This window comes from Mustela erminea, chromosome 6 (genome assembly GCF_009829155.1).
Source record: "Mustela erminea isolate mMusErm1 chromosome 6, mMusErm1.Pri, whole genome shotgun sequence".
NCBI lineage: Eukaryota > Metazoa > Chordata > Mammalia > Carnivora > Mustelidae > Mustela > Mustela erminea.
This window is the reverse complement of record NC_045619.1, coordinates 124,101,201-124,122,139: the sequence shown is the minus strand read 5'-3', so window position 1 is coordinate 124,122,139 and position 20,939 is coordinate 124,101,201. Positions and strand designations below refer to the sequence as shown.

General features: G+C 36.2%; 1 protein-coding gene across 2 annotated transcripts in view; it reads right to left on the bottom strand.

Annotated features, from left to right (window-relative positions):
* The window catches only part of PLXDC2 (plexin domain containing 2), a 473,816-nt gene that overhangs the window by 211,931 nt on the left and 240,946 nt on the right, over positions 1 to 20,939 (bottom strand). For both annotated transcript variants that reach the window (XM_032349562.1, XM_032349563.1), the window contains one exon: positions 12,517 to 12,586. In XM_032349562.1, the coding sequence (XP_032205453.1) occupies positions 12,517 to 12,586 (70 nt within the window). The remainder of the gene's footprint in view (positions 1 to 12,516; positions 12,587 to 20,939) is intronic.

Below are 20,939 nucleotides of genomic sequence, written 5' to 3'. Positions count from 1 at the left end.
GATAAATATATAGGATTATATTGAATGAAAAGAAATACATGTATTGAGCAATTTATTCCTGATCAATTCTTACACCAGTAAGAATTTTAAATATTAATGGTGTTTGAAAGGGTAATACATGCACATAGTAATGACCTGAAATGCAAAATGATTGTGAAAATTATATCCCCTTTGTATTCCTGGTCTCCAGCAATCCACCAATTCTCCTCTTTAAGGTTAAATACTATTAATAGTTTCTTGTATGTCCTTCTCGATTTTTCTATGCACTTGAAAGCATATATACATTCTTCCAGATCATTTCAGCAATAGTTTATGATGCAGAAATACTTGCCTGTAAATATACACATGCATACACATACATTTATTCTGTGACACTGTTCTGCACCTTGCTTCTTTCACTAAGTCATGGAGAATGATCTCATTCTGTTCAAAGACTCCAGGGTACTCCATCCCATGGGTACACAAACCTTTAGTTCACCTGTCCCTAACCTGAACATCCTCATTGGCAGATGCTCAGATTATTTTCCCAATCTTTAGCAACAGACATCCTTATACATTAGTTTACCTAGATGACCCATCTAGTGCACCCAGATGACCCATTTTTAGAACTAGAAATGGCAGTGTCAGTTATACATTTTATATTTTAATAGACAATAACACCAGTAATGCTTGAGAGTACCTTTTTCTCCATATCCTAAAAAAACCTTTTTGATTTCTCCAACTTGCTCTTCTAAAATCTTTTCAAACCACATGAGTGGAAATAATATATAGTTTTAATTTATAATAATATAATATATACTTAATATTTATAGTTAATTATAAATATTATAATATTTATAATATAATATTATAATTAATATTTATATTTATATATAATTAATAATATATAGTTTTAATTTGTTTTCTCTTATTAGCAGTGAGATGACATGTTATTCCATGTTTAATAGCCATTTTTAAAATTTTCCCTTTTAAAAATATTTTTTATTTTAAAACAGGTTTTGATTTAAAGAAAATTTGCAAAGGTAATACAGAGCCTTTCAATATCCTGGACACCCTGTTTCCCATACCATTAACATCTAACAGTATAGAATCTTTGTCAAAATTAATTAAACAGTGATACATAATTACCACCAAAGTTATTAGGTAAACATACTGATTTTCTTAGGCTTTACATAATGTCCTTTTTCTGTTCCAGGTCCCAAAATACCACATTATATTTTGTCGTTATGTCTCCTTAGCCTCCTTTGAGTTGTGACAGTTTCTCAGACTTTCCTTTGCTTTTGATGACCTTGTCAGTTTTGAGAGGTACTGGCTGGGTGTCTGGAAGTCAGGTGTGGTTTTCTTTTAAGCCTTTTCTCTTTGCTTGCTTGCTTATTTATTTATTCATTCATTTATCTATTTATTAATTTTTCCTCCAGTTTAAAAAAATATATGCCTAGGAGCGTTACTTTGTGTTCTTGGTTGGCTTTTGGTGAGTTCCAGGTTTGATGACTGTTTGTGATTTTGGAAAGTTCTTCACCACTATTATTTCACATATTTCTTCTCTACTCTTTCTTTTCCTTTGATAGTCCTGTTATGTTTATGTTACATTTTCTATTATTGTCCCATAGTTCTTGGATGTTTGATTTTTTTCCCCATACTTTTTCCCTTCAAATTTCCATTTTAGAAGTTTGTCAGTTTTTAATGGACCCATGTTCTTGGGCTGTGAACTTCAAAGGTGTTTTCATTTGGAGTAGTATCCCCCACCCCCACCCTGGCTGTAACATTTTCAGTCTATTTCCTGGAAGCCCTGACTTCAGTTCAGCATCTATTGTTATTGTTATTTTCCCCAGGTAGCTCTAGAGGTAGCTCTAGAGGAAATACAAAAGCATCTTCTAGCTAGGCTAAGGTGTAGGGGGGGAAAAAAAAAGTCCTTTCCCACAGATTAGGCCTTTGTTTTGGAGAAAGTTCTATATGTATTTCACAGTGATTACTCTTCCTCTCTCCCAGCAGAGCCATGAGGGGACCCTTTTCAGATCTTTACTCTGAGAATCTGACAGGGCTTGTGGAAGTCAAGCCCATAAAAGCTTAAGGGCCCCCACTAAGACCAGAGAAGCCAGGAGTTTCTTAGGTTTATCCACACTCCAACTCTTGAAATTACCATTTAAATGTTACTACCAATTTGTGGTGCCAGTGGCTTCTGCTCCACATAATCAGACACCTATTACGTCTCTTTGGATACACCTGTCTTTCCAGATTCTAGGGAGGGTGGTTTGTCTTATAAGCTCAGCTCTCTGATGGGTCCCCCAAAAGTTACTGATTTTCAGCTTAGGTAACTTTTTCCTATTGTTGGACTGAGAATGACAACATCTAAGGTCTCTGTAATGGGGAGCTGAGATCAGAAGTTCCTGTAATTTCCTTTTTAATAAATTGCCTTTGCCACTTGCTCATTGCTTGGTTGCCATATTTATCTTTTTCTTACAATAACTCCTTATATATTAAGGAAAATAGCTCGCTGACTGTCATGTGTGTGGTAAATACTTTTCTTGGTTTTTACTTCCTTTTTCTTAACTTTTGATGCTTGAATGTCATGACTTTTTAATAGAACCAAATTTTGATATACACAGTTTTATCAATATCTTCTTTTATGGTTTCTGGGTTTTGTATTATTATTATTATTTTGGGGAGAAGGTAAGAGAGAGAGGGCCGATGTGAGTGGGGGGAAGGAGCAGAGAGGCAGGAGTAGAGGAAGAGGGGGAGGGAGGAGATAAGAATCTCAAGCGGACTCCGCACTGGGAATGGAGCCCAGTGTGGGGCTTCATTTCACCGTCCTGAGATCATGACCTGAGCCAAAACCAAGAGACAGATGCTTAACTGACTGAGCCACGAGGAGCCCCAGGTTTTGTACTATTTTTAGTAAAACAGTCCCAATTCAGGATTGCAAAGGAATTCTCTCTAGTTTTCTTCTAGGGTATTTTATATTTCTAGTGAATTTTATATTTATCAGAGAAGAAATCAAGTTAACCCACATAATATATTTCAAATTCTATGAAAATTAAAAGACTTTAGCAATAGCATTGTGTATCAGTGGGATAAAGACAAAAAATAAATGGTGTTAAAATAAACCAGTAGCCGTCTGCATTGAAAAGAAGTCAGATTCCTATTTACTTTTTATAATAATAAATATAAGGATTGAAATATGACCTTATTTTCAACTTAACATTTGGAAACTCAGAAACAGAAAAATAATCACCATTACAAAATGACCAGCATTGTTTCTCCTTCCATTTTATTTGCATGGTATTTTAAAATAAATACTATTGTACATAATTGCAATTTTATATCTTAATCATCATGAGCATCCTTTCCATGTTAACACACCACCTTAAACTTCAATTCTTAGTTACGTAACATTTCATAAGTCTTTTTTTTTAAGATTTTTTAAAACTTATTTGACACAGATACAATGACAGAGGGAACATAAACAGTGGGAGTTTGAGAGGGAGAAGCAGACTTCCTGCTGAACAGGGAGCCCACTGTGGCCCTCAGATCCCAGGACCCCAGGATCATGAGCTGAAGGCAGATGCTTAATGACTGAGTCACAGAGGCGCCCCTCATAAGTCTTATTGTTTTTAAACTGTATATAAGTTAGGAATACTCAATAATTTCCAAATTGTATGATCAGTTTTATTCAATTTTATCTAGTGCTAAAAAAAGTAGCTTTAAAAAAATTCTCCAAATTAATCTCTAATTATTGAGAACTGGAAAGGTAAAAAGAGAGAATAGAGAACACTGCTTATAGGAGTGCACCAGTGTAAAGTTTTGGGGGTAGCTGTGTTTTCAATGCATTGTGGAGGAAACTGATAACTCAGAGAATTACTACCTCAAAGGGGGAAAAAAAAGTCAGAGCTGACTTAATGACTAAAACTTCATGGCCAACCCATAAATGGTAAATCTTACCCTATTTATATTTGCCATAATTAAAAAATGTTAAAGAGCTTTTACTCTTTAACAGTTACATAATCCTTTTATTATTTTTTTTTTCCAAAATCTAGTTGTTCCAATTTCTCCTTATTTCCTATTTTTCTAGAGTAATCTAAAGTGCTATGGTTTTCTCTGCAAATTATTAACTAAAATGATGCTTGCTTTTTAAAGTAGCTGTGGAAAATGATAATAAACCAGTTAAAAAGTGTTTTTTAAATCTTCTTTGCCTTCAGCAGAAACCTCTCATTTGAACAATAATCCAAGAAGATTAAATAAAAATATCTCTGTAGCCCCTCAGCTAGTCAGACCAACAATGTAATCTTAATCTACCATAACCCCATTAGAAACAGCCAACAAAACATTTAGAATTATTATTTTTTAATGCTATGTTTAAGCCTCAGAGCTGTATCAGTTGAAATGAGAACATCATTTTGAGCTGTTTTCATAGTACACCTACTAGTTTTCTGTGAAGTATTAAAAATTAAGAAAAGAAACTGAAAATAATGGTGAGCGTTGAAATAATGGTTATCTATAAGAAAATCTGTCTCCTTATTCAAAGGCTAACCATCACACATAAATTTAACTAGACAAATACTTCATTTTGCACTTGTGGTTGGGTGTTTAGTACATTTTCAAGTTGGTTATTAGCAATTAAGTGACTCTCAAATCCATAAAAGGCCATCTAGATGCTGCTGGGGGGGATGTCCATCAGTTAGCCATAACTAACCTGATGCTTTGATGACTTGTCCTCAAAGTTCTTGTCACACAAAGGGTAGAGTAGGGAGCATGATATGTGTGGCCTGCTGATGATAATCATGCCTGTTATCCAGTTACAGCCTATCGTACCACAATTAGAGAAATATTTCAAGATTCTTCTGCCATGTGTTACAAAATTGTTACATTTGGTGAGATAATCAGAGTCACAGAATGTTGGTACTGGGAAGTCTTTAGAGAAGATCTGCACTACAGTTACAGATGACAGATATGCCTATGCGTATGAAGAGGACATCCCAAGTCATCTAGACCCTTTATACCTCCCACTCCTGAATGGATGAGTCAGCCTTTAAAATGGAGATAATGACAAGTTAAGTCTTTAGACATTCTCTGAGATATGGATAATGACATCAAAGAAAACATGACAAACTACTTTAAGAAGCAAGCACAGCTTTATGAAGGAAGTATTTTGAAACGGATAAAAGAGAAAAAAGTATATATATAAAAGAGTAGTAATAATAATATATGCTATTAATTAGCATTTTCTATGAAATAGGTAACAATAACAGATTATTAGTTAACTTAAACTTGAACAAAAATCTTTCTGGGCTAGGTACTTTTATTATGCTATTTTATAGACTGGAAAATTGAGGCAGATAGAAAGTAATTTCCTAAAGATTATAACAGCTATGACTAGTTTGACTTATAAACTTATATATTCTGATTTGAATATCAGTATGTTTATCTTAACCTAGATGCCAGACTACCTCTCCAAAATACTGAATTGCAATTGCTGGCTTCAGGGGGAATTGAGGGAGCTTCTCCGAATTTATTCCTGAACTGGCTTGGGTCCAAAGTCAGTCCTCAAGTGCTTAGTATTTTTCCCCTTCTTTTCCAGGATCAGACAACGTTGGAGAACCTGCTGTGCATTGCTACTTTACTAATTAGTTACCTAGACACACTTTGTTTTCATTTGGGTGATATATTTGAGCATCTGTGCAATATTGTTATTTTTCTGAATTATTGATGAAGTGACTAGGACAGGATGCAAGCAAAATATTTGTTGCCAATATTTCAAATAAAGCCTGGATCCCTGAAAGGATAAATAGTGCTTTCCAGAGGCAAGTGTTCCTAGGTGAATGTCTAAGCACCCAGGGATGGGTAGACTCCTCTGTGGCTGTCATGGCAAAGGAAGGTACTATTCTAGAAATTTCTTCCTTTGTTCTGCCCATATTTCTGTCTCTCGGATTTTTCTGAGTCTATTTCCTGGGTGGCCCCACTCCTATTGCTCTAATCTCCAGCCACACTTAACCTCGGTCCCAAAGAGTCAATTAATGGAATATGATGTGTCGATACACAGAAGAAACAAAGGGGCTTGAGAACATGCAGTTCATAAAGCCATGGTGGAAAGAAATGTAGCAGTGTTGGTGAATCTGCTGAATTTAATTCTGGACACTAGACAGTCTGGGGAACAATGAATCATCTAGGAGGACTGCTAAAATGAACTGTCTCAGGTTTTCAGAGGGACTTCACAGAGAATCGTTTAGATACAGCAAAGCAGACATCACAAAACTTATCTTTCTGTCCAGGAATCCTTGAGATCTTGTTTGTTACTTTAAATTAGTGAACCGAATGGGATGGCTTTATTTTGTCCAGCATCTATCCCTTCAGTACTTTCCCTTCATGCATCAGATCTCCAGAGACCCATAACTTCTGCTTTCTCTTAATAATAACAACAATGGTAATAATAATATTAAAAGACAAAACAACTCCATTCATTTTTTCACTAGACTCAGAAAGTTAATGGATGCATTCTGTTCTGTTCCATGAGGTTATACACTTGAAAGATGACAGACTTGGTATTTATAAATCAATCATCATAAGTAATAATGAACTCTCTTCCACTCTGAAAAAGTCCGTTATAACTGTTATTAATCAAGTCCCTCTAAAAAGTATGAAATATTATTTGGAACTACAATTAAAATATGACTACTTGAAAGTGAGAACAGAAGAAGAACTGGAAGATTTGCTAATACATACCCAGAAAACCCAATCAAAATAATACGTACTTTTGTTTTGTTTTGTTTTGTTTTGTTTTTAACCTCCCTTATTGGGGACTTAAAGTGAAAAAAAAAGTGAATGACTATACACCAAATTTAGGAAATTACTCTAAATTTAAATTTAACATACCACAGCTCAAAGGGTAATGGTGGTTTTTTTCTTGGGAGGGGAATGCATGGAGTAGGAGGCAGGGAAAGAAGGAAGGTAAATATTTTATTTTTGTCTTTTTGATGTTTTAAATGCCATGCTCTGACTTTTCATATCTTAAACACTGATGACATAATGAACATTTTTTATTTCATTAGTTATCATGTAGCAAATAAAATAAAATCAATTTATATTCAATACCTTACATGAAAATAGTGCTGTATGTCAGTTATATTAAAAGCAACAACAACAACAACAAAACCACAACAGAATAAAGGAAACAGAGAAGGGTGAATAAAACTGCTTTTGTACCCTGAGAAAAAATTCTAAGCGGTTTTTTTTTTTTTCATTAAACCTCCAATTAGATATTCATGTTGAAGGGAAGGGAGGGCAAATCCTTTGTACAATCAAGGTGAGTAATACATGTTCATCATTACCTTTTTAATTTATGTCATCTTTGATTCCGATTCTCGCATACAACTACCAGCAATTCCACACACTATTTTAACTACAAACCAGCATCTGTCTACATACTTAAATCCTGGGGCCAGAATGATGTGGATATTGTCACCCTTTCTCTTCCCCTTGATTTTGAATGCATCACTTACCCATCCCCACATTTTGTGTCATTGTAGTTAGTATGATGTACCCAGGATGGGCTCATGAAAAAGATATTTCAAGTGATGGTCACAAGAATTAAAATTCAAATCCTTACACTTAAATCTACTTTTTTTTTTTAAATCTACTTTTTGAAATATTTAAAATATCACCTAAGCAGACTAATAATGAAAAAGAACCAATTAGAGTATTGATAAAGCAAGAGAATGAAAGCAGTGTGATATATATTCAAATAACACAGCTTAGTGGTATCATTAATGAAATGTTTTTATGAGATGCGCAGAGTACTAGTTTTTTAATGTCTGGAATATTTGTATTCTGAAGTATCTTTTAAGTAAAAAGATAAATGAGTGCATTCAAATTCTGTTACCAGTGAACCAGAAAATAAGATGTTATTTCCAATTCATTTTGTTATTTGTATGGATGATTGAAGCTTTTGAAAATTAAAATGCTTAACAAAGACTCATGCTTATAATTTATAAATAAATGGCCAGATATTTAGTTTTTATTTCCATTTTTAACTATAAACTTAAGTGTGTTCATAATTAAATACATACATATTTAAATATAAAGATGGATCACAATAACTTAGGCAGATGTCTGTGTTTTTCAACTATTTTCTGTTTTGAAATGGTGCTGGTCTTAGCAGTAACAAAGACATCTTTTTTTATTTATTTATTTGACAGAGAGAGATTACAAGTAGGCAGAGAGGCAGGCAGAGAGAGAGAGAGGAGGAAGCAGGCTCCCTGCTGAGCGGAGAACCTGATGCGGGACTCGATCCCAGGACCCTGAGATCATGACCTGAGCCGAAGGCAGCGGCTTAACCCACTGAGCCACCCAGGCGCCCGTAACAAAGACATCTTTAAGGTCATTTCAGTCTTAAAGAAATTTGTGTCTAGGAGTGCCTGGGTGGCTCAGTGGATTAAGCATCTACCTTTGGCTCAGGTCATGATCTCAGGGTCCTGGGATTGAGCCCCACATTGGGCTCTCTGTTCACTGGGGAGCCTGCTTCCCTTCCTCCCTCTCTGCCTGCTATTCAGCCTACTTGTGATCTCTCTCTCTCTCTGTCAAATAAATAAATAAAATATTAAAAAAAAAAAAAGAAATTTGTGTCTATGTGAACAGAGAAAGAGGGGAGGTGTGGGGGCTGGATTTTAAGGAGGCATGGGAAATGGAAAACGGTGTGGGAGGAATGAAGCAAATTGTGATTGAAAATATCCACTTTCACATTTCACTTTCTTTTCCCCCAATCTAATGTAAAATCAAGTTTAAGAGGAATCTATAGACACAATCAAAGAGAACTGACAGTCAATAGAATATTCATATCTGTTTCACAGACACCCATGTGTCCCTACAAAATCCCAGTCCCCGGTCTCTTTAGAATGGCCTACAGTCAACTTGAGTTAAGCTCACTCACAGTTTCTACTTTTCTCCCAAGCCATTCACAGTTAATAACTTTTTCAAGATTTCTAATGTGACGAGCATTTGTCAGATAGGTCCATCTGCCTCTCACACCTAGTCAGTCACAGAAGAGATCCATCAAAACTCTATTCACAAGTCCCCATTTGAGCTGTTCTTAGCTTTACTCACTCACTGTGTCCTCACAGATCCTTTTGCCTAGAAACCTCCACAGCCCTTATGATGAAAGAACCCGACACTGTGTCTTGCGCTGCCCCTTCTGTCCTTCTTCACTGCACCCACCCTGGCCAAGGCACGGCGGACCTTGCGGAGATACCAGATCCTTGCTGCTGACTGTGTTCTTGCCCACACCCCCCACCTTATCCTGCTCTCCCCTGCCAACACAGGCCAGATCTGCTCTCAAGAACACCTGATAGCTGCTGGCTAGCAAGCAAATTTATAATGTTCAAGGTATTTGCCATCCCTCTTCCCATCTGCTCTCTACTAGACTCTAACTCCAACCTTCCATTCAGGATAAACTGATATATTTTGTCAGCCTTCCTGATATGATCACTATAGGTTCAGCTCTGTCGCTTCGCTCACCATCCCCTTGTCTGGACAGTCCCATTCCTCTCCACATCGCTTCCACCTGCCTCTTTGCCTACTAAACCTCTACCTTCCTTCGAGGCCAGTATGACAAACCTGTTCTCGGTTGGCCCAAAAAGAATGGTCCCCTCCCAGAACAACCTTCCGCCCCGGCAGCATCTACAGTGAGCCTCCTCTTACGCTCAGTCATATACCCCGTCCTCTTCTTAGACTCTAAGCTTTGGAGCAGGACCCCAAATTTATTCTTTGCATATGGTGAAGTATCACACACTGTGCCTTTCACACTGTAGGGACTCCAATCAAAACTGACTCAATAAATGAACAGTAAAAGTGCAAAGAAGTTATTTATTTGAATGCTTTCAGGAGATCTCTGGTTTCATTTTGAAGGAACTCAGATAAGTGTGTAAATTATCTCAGCTGAGTCTCCTTTAAATAGGGTATGGGTTTATATATGCAACTTCTAGGCTAGCATATTTTAAATAGAGAAAAAAAGAGTTTCTTTACATTAGTGTTCCCTTCAAAGAAGACAGAGATCATTCAAGGCACCAGATTTTTCACTTATTTTGAGGATCGTTTCAAAGGAAAGTGGTACTTTGAAGCAGTAAAGATGATATAGCTATTGGTTTGGGTTTTTTTTTCCTACCAACTCAGCTAAGGAAAATCTTAGTTCATATTGGCTGAATCACTGACATGACTTTTAAGGATAAAGCAACTTGAGAAGCTGAAAATCAAACGTGCCCATATTTTTACCGCTGTGTGTATAGATTTTGAACAAATATGATTAAGAATTCACTTTTTGAAATTCAGTTGAATACCAGTAACCCAAATGTCAGAAAATATGCCTAATGTCCATATTATAAAATAACCATGCTTCTATCATACTTTCAAGATGCTAGTAGGCATGATGTAATTCATGATGTCAATCTTACCTTTTTCTTTTTCTCTCATTCCTTCAACATATTAATTAAATGGCTATTAAATGCCATGCAATATATTAGCACAGAAATACACAGTGGGCTCAAAAAGACACGGTCCCATCTCCAGCATGGAAGCCTTTTCCTTAGAACACCAAAAATTGTCTCTGGCAAAGACTATAATGTGACTGATGGATCTCCAGCATGGAAGCCTTTTCCTTAAAAAGACATGGTCCTTCTTTGAATTTGCTTATATTTAGTCCTTTTTTAAAAGCTTTTATTTATTTATTTGAGGGGTGGAAGGGCAGAGGGGAAGGGAGAGGGACAAGCAGCATCCATGCAAAGCGCAGAGCCTGATCCGGGCCTTGATCTCACAAGCCTGAGATCAGGACCTGGGCCAAAACCAAGAGCTGGATGCTTAACCAACTGAGCCACCCAGGTGCCCCATACTTGGTCCTTTCTTTACACATAATTTAATAGTTTCAGAACTGAAGCCATTGGCATTCCCTAAAACCTGCTCTTCTGCTTGAGTCTGTAATTTTGGTTGACAGCATCATTTCTCTGTTTGAAGCCACAGAATTGCCAAGGCCCTCAATATGTGTCACACAAACTATTGCAATATTCTTCCAATTATGTGTACTAACACAGTCTTTTTATACTTGAAGGAGTTACACAAATGTCTGGATTCAGTTTCTTAAGCTCATCACTTACCTAAAAAAAGTACTAACGACTCCAACTGACTCTTGAGGCAGTATATAAAATTGTCCCAATCTATTTTTATCATCTTAATAAGACATTTTCTTTTTCGTAAACCTGCTCTCAGCTTCACACAAACTCAACTATTTGGTGTCCAAAATATACCTTACCCATTTTTTGTTCTGTGTAATTACTCAAGATATTCTTCCAGGAGACCTACTCTTCTTCCTCTACACGACCCTTGAAACTGAGACACCCTTCAAGGAAGATCTTAAACAATCATTTCTCTATACAGAATGTTCACAGCTATCTGAGCTTTGTCATCCCTGGAAACCTATATTTTACGATTTCTATTTTCTAAGGAACTGCCACATTCTGCTTCACTCTAATAGTCCAGTAGGCTATGTAATCCCAAGACAGAGGTACCTGTATTTACCTTTGCTCAGAGTAGATACTCAAAAACTCTTATTTGCTTATTGATATTTCCAGCTACAAAGCTTATTCTGATTCCTACATAACTCTAAGTCTTATATTAAAATATGGCAGTACTGATCAAAAGGACTCTCTTATCCTTTTGGAAGAGCAATCATGAAACCCAGTACAGGAGAAGGACTCTGGTCTTTGGTGAATTAGGCACGGGCACTCGGCCTGGATTTCTTTTAACTTACATCTTTACTTAGGCTTCCATTTTTATGTTTTTCTCTCAGAATACAGGGATATTCTCTGGCCTTTTGCTTATTTCTGCTAGTAGCACTTAAGGATTACATTTTTTCCTGACTTCTGGGATATACTATAAAGTACAATAATTGCCTTTCTAGGGTATTGTTAATCTCTAAAGCAACTTCCAAAGGTTGTGCAGAAAAATAACACTAAAAGATTACATAATGAATCTCAGTGTTTCTTTTTAAGATTCAAATGAGCTGCCAGTCAACCTAAGTGGCATTGAAGGCATGGGGAGAGGGCCGAAATAATTGAAGCTAATATACATGAGGTGATGTTTGTCCATATATTTATGTCAATCAATTCTAACATTAAGAGAAAAGAAAAATACTGTAACAACTTCCATAAGCACCCTTTTTTTTCTAGATCTCTTCCCATTTATACAATCTTACCATATTACCAAAAATGAGTTAAAACGCAGAAGGAAAAGAAGGGGAAAAAAGGTAGAAGGAAAACAGATGAATCTAAGCTGAAAATTATTATAACTACAATTTTTTTCTGCTGAAAAGTTTTTCCAATAGCTATACTCTTTTTCAGGTTTTATTTATACCCATGACTTTGTGATAGAAGACAATAGTTTTCTCAATAAGTGTCCCTATTGAAATTTAAAGTAAATTAAAAATAATAACTATAGTGAAACTATAGATTATTTAGAGTGAATGGGTAGAAAACCACTTACCCCCAGTTGCCACAGTGATTTCTCGTAGAAAATGGCCATAAAATGGAAAATCGAAAGATAGATTCACTCTCTGCAAGGAACAACAACCAGAAAAGAAAATCAATAATGTGCATAATAGTAAATGTAAAATGAAAAGTCTTCCACTTAAAAAAAAATGATGCTTCTACTTTGCACCACTATGACTGCAGTTGGCTATTTGAACCTGATTCCTAAATGACAATAAAGGATTTCTTTTTTTCTGGTAATTAAGTGTTCGAAGTATGTGAGAAGAAAAATAGCTGTGCTGTGATGGTCTGTTGGTTTGTTCTTCGCTTACAAAAGGAATCTGGAAGTTTCTGCTACAATTTAGGCTACCTCTCTTAATATCACTATTGCCTTTTAGCTGTCCACTGAGAATCAGTTCAGTTATCATGGTAACCAATTAGTTTTACAGTTCTTTTTGGTTTGATTAGTTTTCTCCAAAATAGTAGAGCATGTTATCTGCCAAGTTTCATTGGATACAACATCAAAAAAAAGTATTTTATGTAATTATACATTCAATTTGTTTTCTGTACATCTCATAATGAAAGGTAGTTTCATGGAACAAGATACCTGGCACTGTGATTTAAACCTGCGGATATTTTTATTTTTGGTGTGATGAGCTCTCCAGATTTAGTATATTATGTCCACTTTCAAAAGCAGAGTTGAAGAATAAAAAAATGCTGGTTATTCAGAGAACTACTTTTCTTTGCATAGAAGAAAACTAGAGAGACTCGAGAAGAAAGCTCATAAATTTTACCCTTCTCTTTTCTAAAAAGGCGATTGAGGCTTTTAATTTTATTTGTATGTATTTTAATTTATTATTATATATTATATGTATATATTATATATTTATATTATTGACAAATATTTATATATTATTGTTTTTATATATCAGATATATTTATACATTCAACATACAATTTATACAATAAATATACACATAGTATATATAGTAAAATAAAAACAAAACACAAGGCAAAACAAAAACCCTAGATTTTTCATAGTGAAGTGATATGAACCAGACATATTATCATTAGACAAAAAGCAAGAAAAGCAGTGAGTTATAACAAAGGTGACCAACTGAAATAAAAGGATCCTGAGGGGAATTAATTAGTTGGTTTAGAACCCCACAGCACATACAAACTACATATAGCAAAAGGCTTTTTTGTTAAAATTCAACAATCTCTATATTATAGCTCTCCCAATATACAAATTAAAAAAAAAAAAACAGAGAAGTACACCTAGATTGAATTTTGCTCATTCCAATTTTGCAAATGATTGCTTTTTTATATCCATCAGAGATTTCTAATGACTTATTTTGGCATGAAATTAATGATTCAAAATTTACAGTAACTTTCAATTAGTTTTTCATTTCCTCCTTTTTAATGAAAGTTGCATCTTCAGAAAGGGTTTATCACCATTTTTAATTTTTGCTGACTAATGGCAACAATAAAACCCATTTTCACTGCACTAACTGAAATGAGTGGTTATTAATTGCCCTCAAATAAAAGGTTTAATGGCAAAATCACATATCTCACAAAGACATCAAAAATAATTTTTATAAAGGCACTTGCTGTGGTGTATCATTCTTCATCATTTTAATTTATTTTCATACTGATGAGCAAATTGGTAAAATTTACCATCCATAGGCATCCTCACTTCCAAACTAGGAGTTGGGTTTAAACACACATTGTTAACAAATGCTATCATTTACTACCACAGATGAACTGGAAGAATATGAAATATTCTTTCAATACTTCACTATTTTTAGAAGATGGAGGTGCATAAGTACGTAAGTTAAAGACTCTGTTTCTGAGAAGAAAATAGGCTCTGAAAGAAAATTTGCTATTATATGATCATGAAGAGCACTATCATGAAGAAAAATGGCTGAAATGTTTTCATGTATAAATTACCAGTTTACCTTAGTTACCACCATGACCACCTCAATGACTCTGATAAAGAACTTAGCAATGGAAATTTAGAAAGACGTTACCTTCTCAATACTTGTGAAATCCACTCATTTTTTCTGTGGTTAATAGTTCCCAAATGTAGGTGGTTAATAATTTCCTCACAGTGTCTTGGCTCCATTTCCCCTAGAATTTGTTCTCCATACCGTCTAGCATATCACTCCCCCACTTCATTCAATCAAGATCCCACCATCTCTACAATCATATCAAAATAGTGACCATGAGTTCTAAGACCAAACACTAACTGGCCCCTACTACCTCACAAATTTCCCTTCCCATTTTATGTTCCAGCCAGTCTTCTAGAGCATCTTTTAGTTCCTGTAACTGCCACCTTTAAGCCTTGGCTCTGCTACTGCTACATGATGTCTCTTCTGACTGTCATAATCTTTCAACCTTGGTTGGTCATGGCTTCCATATTCTTTAAGCCTTGGCTCAGTTTGGTTGGTGCTCTAAATATCAACACTGACATAAAGACTTAGGGGCAGATAGTTTGTATGGAAGATGATCAGGAAGCATTTGGTAAAGAAAGTGGGAAAAGTGAGACAAGGAAAAGAGAAACCAGTGGTAGATACATTATTAGGTATCTCACTGCTATAGTAGTTCTCTCCTTAGAGAATCTCTGAGCAACAACAGGAAAGACATACCTCAGAATCTTTTCATTGGAGGTCAGGAGGCTGGGACATTTGTCCATCAACTCCCATCTCCTACTGAATAGAGGTTAACTCTCCCCTCCACCAGACTATCCATGCTTGGACCCTCAGGTAAAAAGAAGAAATGCAGTACTTAAGCTGGAAAGTGGCTGATTTGTTAGAACTGCCTCCCATGGTTTCAGGTGAACTCAGGGAGCCAGAAGGAATATAAAGAAGCATCAACAAGAGCTAGCTAGGATCACATCCAGAAAGTCCCTCTTTGACCTCGTAGTTCAGGTTATGTCTTCTTAGTATATCTTACCTAGCATTCTTTATGTATATACATATACACATAAAGCAGTTGCACAAGATTCAAATAATATCTGTTTCAAAATGAAGCTAACTCAGCACGAGAGTAGTTAAAAATGGCCCAAGATGAAAACTAGAACTGGAACCTGGGTTTCATGGACACCAAAGCCAATGGTCCTAATTAACTGAGATTAAAACAAAGTGATGAGAAAAGTCATACAGAAAGGCAAATTTTTGAAAATTATTATTATTCCTTCTTAAAACATACACACACACACACACACACACACACACACACCCCCAAATAATATCAAAACAAAAACAAACAAATTTCCCTAGAATCTCATGATGTGTTTGGAAGCTAAATGATTATATATTCAATATAATTACCCATGGATAACTGGATTATTATTTTGTCTCAGTGTGATATATAAACCAGGCATGGGGGGAGCTGAAGAAAAACTTTATTTGTTCATTCATCCAGTTGACGATCACTTAGTTAACACCTCATATTTACCAGGCCATAAGTCAGGGGCTGGGATAAAACAGTCAGTAAGTCCCACCCAATTCCTTCCTTCATTCACAAAGTTGTGCAGGGGAACATCACATAGGGATAAACAGCAGGACTAGGCAAATGTAGGTGGTTAAGAGTAAGGACCAAGAGAGGCCACCGATCCCAGAGCAGAAGGCACTAACACTGACTCTTGTGAAGGAACAACAAGAAGTTAACCAGATGAGACTTTAAGCCATGAGAACGGAAGCCATGGGTCAACATATAGGCAGAAAGTAAAAGCAGAAGGCCTTTGTGATTACTGAAAGGACACTTAAATTGGGAGTGAGGGAAGACAGTCTAGAAAAAAAGGACAAGTTTCCAGCTGGGTGACTGGTGGACTGCAGTACCACCAACTGAGAGAAAGAGTACAAGGCAGAGAGTTATTTTGGTTAGGTGTGAGAAAACTCATTACTTAAGCATCCTTTAGCTACGTAATAAAAAATAAATAAGAAAGACCCCAAGTTGTACATTCAACAAAGGACTCTTCTGCAACCAGAAAGGCTAACAGAACTCTGGAATTTGTCACAAAAAGCCACTGTAAACAAAAGCCACCGTAATATTGAAACATGCTTTGTACTTTACCCTGTCTTGGATCTCACCCCTTAAGCAATATATCTATGTAGAGGGACGAAGGGTTCAGCAAACCTGTCATGTGATTATTAATTAACAGTTTGGGAAAAATTATAAAATAAAAGCTCAGAAGTGAAATTCTCAAGAGCATGCGTGACATAAATAAGATCAACTGAATTTGCTACTTCCTTACACTCTGTGGAAAGCAGTGAATTATTTGAAAAGAGAAATGGTAATTTTGAGACAAGCAAGCACATATGACTTCTCCATATGGGGGAGGATAAATTTATGAAACATTCTTTGAAGAGTTTGTACAGGTTTATAAATAGATCCCAGGTGGTCTGGTGCAGATTCATGGCAGGTACAGGCATGCACAACTGTGACCTTTAAAACCACATCACAATCTCCCACAATGCACCCCATAAAATTGCTGTTGGGAACAGACTATCAGACTCAATTAGGGCCATCCTACTAGACCTCTAAGAGTGTCTGCACCTCTTATTGCCTCTTCTACAGATTCTTCTTATGCTAATTGCTGTCTGTTTCAGACTAATTATTATGATCTCTGCTAATTCTTTTTTAATAACACGGGAATTGTAATCCTAAGTAAACACTATTCTAGTTTAACTTGTTTGCCTATTTCTCACCAGTATTACAACAATAAATTAATTTGCCAATGCCTGTAACACTTTAAAGACAGAAGCCTCTTAATACAAGCTAAGTATATGGAGTGGGCACATTTATCATCTTGAAAGCCATTTTTTATAATGTCATTAATAAAAACTGCTTTTTTATTTTAAGACTTTTTAAAAAAGACATCTTATGTACAGTAATAAAGCTACACTTTCCTGGTTCCCCCAAGTGTTTATTTCATTTGTTTAAGACATAATCCTGATAAAAAGAGCTTGGAGCTTGCTGCAAGAAAATCAGTAGTGACTAAACTTTAAGTAATTGCTGATTTCATGAGCTCATGATAGCAAAGTGTCCAAAGAATTTAGGGATAATTCACTTATTGGAGAATGAATTCATGAATCAATCATTAATATTTAGCTACATATTTTAACATTTTATTTTCAGTCATTCAAATCATTTGATGTTTGAGGGGCACACATTTGTATCTTGTAGCTGTCAAATAGGTGGGATATTATTATTATTATTATTATTATTATTGGCAAAATGTGGTCTGTTTTATTTTTCCCAAAAACATTTCAAAAAATAAATCAAATAAATCTTGAGACATATGATTTTCAATTTGTTTATTTATGGCAAGCCTTAACATTGAGAGGAACTGCAAAATTTAAGGAAAATCATATTTTTTGCTTTATTTACATGAGTATATCTAGTGACACTAGATTTCATCTGGAATACCTGAATAAATGATCTCATTTCCAATAAGATTTATATATCTAGTAAATAAGAATGATTAAATAATCATTCTTCCTAGGATAACTTTTTTGTAGCTAACTATGAATAAACTTAATTTCTTAATTGTGATATGATATATCCTTCCAGAATGCACAAAACAATTGAGTAATTTTCTTGAACCTAGATAAAGTCCACATAAAACTCATTCACCTAAAAGTGCTTAGAATCGATCACCAGAGCCTTCCTCCTTTACCAATCAGAAAACACACATTTTGTAATCTTCTTTTAATGGAGCCTGATGAAGCTTTATTTTTCAATTTGCAATGGTTCTTTTCTCGTTTTTAATGATCTAGCATGGGTTTGGACTCAGAGAGACTTGAAATTATATCCCTGCTTTGGTGCTTAGTAGCTGTGTGATTTCATAAATTATTTAGCCTTTTTAAGCCACAGTTTGCTCATCTGTAGTCAAGACGTTTCTTCAAGGGTTTATTATAAGGATCAAATGACCAAATAACATGTGGACTTTCATAAGCACTGAGTCAATGATGGTGAATATTACATTACACACATGAAGGTGCCTAGCATAGCAATAGTTCCTTGGAACTAGTTTCCTAAACAAAAATAGCTCCCTATTTGATTCCTAACAAAGAGCTGGAAGTGATGGGATGTCTGTTGTCTCTAATATCAATGCAGGCAAACTGCTTTACCAATAGAACCAATATCACCATTAGATACTATGTTCTGAGCCATGTTATGATGCTCTCATGTTTGTTATATTGGAATAATCATAACTACTATATTTATTGGTGTTAGGAAAATAGAATTAACATTAAATATATCAGCCATTATGCAAGTATTTTGTCTGTATTTGGCAAGACTGAATGCTAAAATTAGAAGTTGGAAGTAAGATAAGAAACAGGATATTTGCATAGTCACAAAGTATCTTGCAAAAGATACCTGATCATCACAAAAGGAAACATAGTAACTTTACAGTGAAGGAACAGAACTGGAAGACATCACCCAAAGCTGGTGATCAAAGTTAACATCACCAGTCACATACCTCCTGATATGATGCACAATGAAAGACAAAATACCATTTCTGTAATACCACAAAAAGTAATTTTTGCCAAAAACAGAGACCCATGTTAAAACATGAAGAACAGAGGAGGAGTCAAGATGGCGGAGAAGTAGCAGGCTGAGACTACTTCAGCTAGCCGGAGATCAGCTAGATAGCTTATCTAAAGATTGCAAACACCTGAAAATCCATCGGCAGATGGAAGAGAAGAAGAACAGCAATTCTGGAAACAGAAAAACAACCACTTTCTGAAAGGTAGGACCGGCGGAGAAGTGAATCCAAAGCGACGGGAAGATAGACCCCGGGGGGAGGGGCCGGCTCCCGGCAAGCGGCGGAGCAACGGTGCACAAAATCAGGACTTTTAAAAGTCTGTTCCGCTGAGGGACATCGCTCCAGAGGCTAAACCGGGGCGAAGCCCACGTGGGTTCAGTGTTGCCTCAGGTCCCGCAGGGTCACAGAAGGATCGGGGGTGTCTGAGTGTCGCAGACCTTGCGGGTATTGGAACGGGAAAGCCGGCTACAGAGACAGAGCTGACAGTAAGCTCGCAGCTTGGTGTTACCTTGAACTGGTCGCAGGCTCGGTGAGCTCGGAGCGCGGCCGGAGGTCAGGCAGAAGGGAGTAACTGGGCGCTGTTCTCTGAGGGCGCACTGAGGAGTGTGGCCCTGGGCTCTCGGCTCCTCCGGGCCGGAGACCAGGAGGCTGCCATTTGTATTCCCGTCCTCCGGAACTCTACGGAAAGCGCTCAGGGAACAAAAGCTCCTGAAAGCAAACCCGAGCGGATTACTCACCCCGGCCCCGGGTAAGAGCGGTGTAATTCCGCCTGGGGCAAAGACTCTTGAGAATCACTACAACAGGCCCCTCCCCCAGAAGATCAACAAGAAATCCAGCCAAGACCAAGTTCACCTACCAAGGAGTGCGGTTTCAATACCAAGGAGAGCAGCAGAATCGGAACTCATGGCTTTTTCCCTGTGATTTTTTTTTAGTCTTGCAGTTAATTTAATTTTTTTCTTTTTCATTTTTTTGTTTTTTTTTTTCCTCGCCTTCGGGTAAAATTTTTTTTTTTTAACTGTTACCTTTTTCTTTTTTAACGATTTTTTACTAGTTTATCTAATATATATATTTTTTCTTTTTTACATTTTTCTTAGGTGTTTTCCTTTTTTTTTTAATTCTTTTCTTTTCTTTTTTTTTTCTTTTTTCTTTTTTTTTCTTTCTTCCTTTTTGAACCTCTTTTTATCCCCTTTCTCCCCCCTCACGATTTTGGATCTCTTCTAATTTGGTTAAAGCATTTTTTCCTGGGGTTGTTGCCACCCTTTTAGTATTTTACTTGCCCCTTCATATACTCTTATCTGGACAAAATGACAAGACGGAAAAATTCAACACAAAAAAAAGAACAAGAGGCAGTACCGAAGGCTAGGGACCTAATCAATACAGACATTGGTAATATGTCAGATCTAGAGTTCAGAATGACAATTCTCAAGGTTCTAGCCGGGCTCGAAAAAGGCATGGAAGATATTAGAGAAACCCTCTCAAGAGATATAAAAGCCCTTTCTGGAGAAATAAAAGAACTAAAATCTAACCAAGTTGAAATCAAAAAAGCTATTAATGAAGTGCAATCAAAAATGGAGGCTCTCACTGCTAGGATAAATGAGGCAGAAGAAAGAATTAGTGATATAGAAGACCAAATGACAGAGAATAAAGAAGCTGAGCAAAAGAGGGACAAACAGCTACTGGACCACGAGGGGAGAATTCGAGAGATAAATGACACCATAAGACGAAACAACATTAGAATAATTGGGATTCCAGAAGAAGAAGAAAGAGAGAGGGGAGCAGAAGGTATACTGGAGAGAATTATTGGAGAGAATTTCCCCAATATGGCAAAAGGAACGAGCATCAAAATTCAGGAGGTTCAGAGAACGCCCCTCAAAATCAATAAG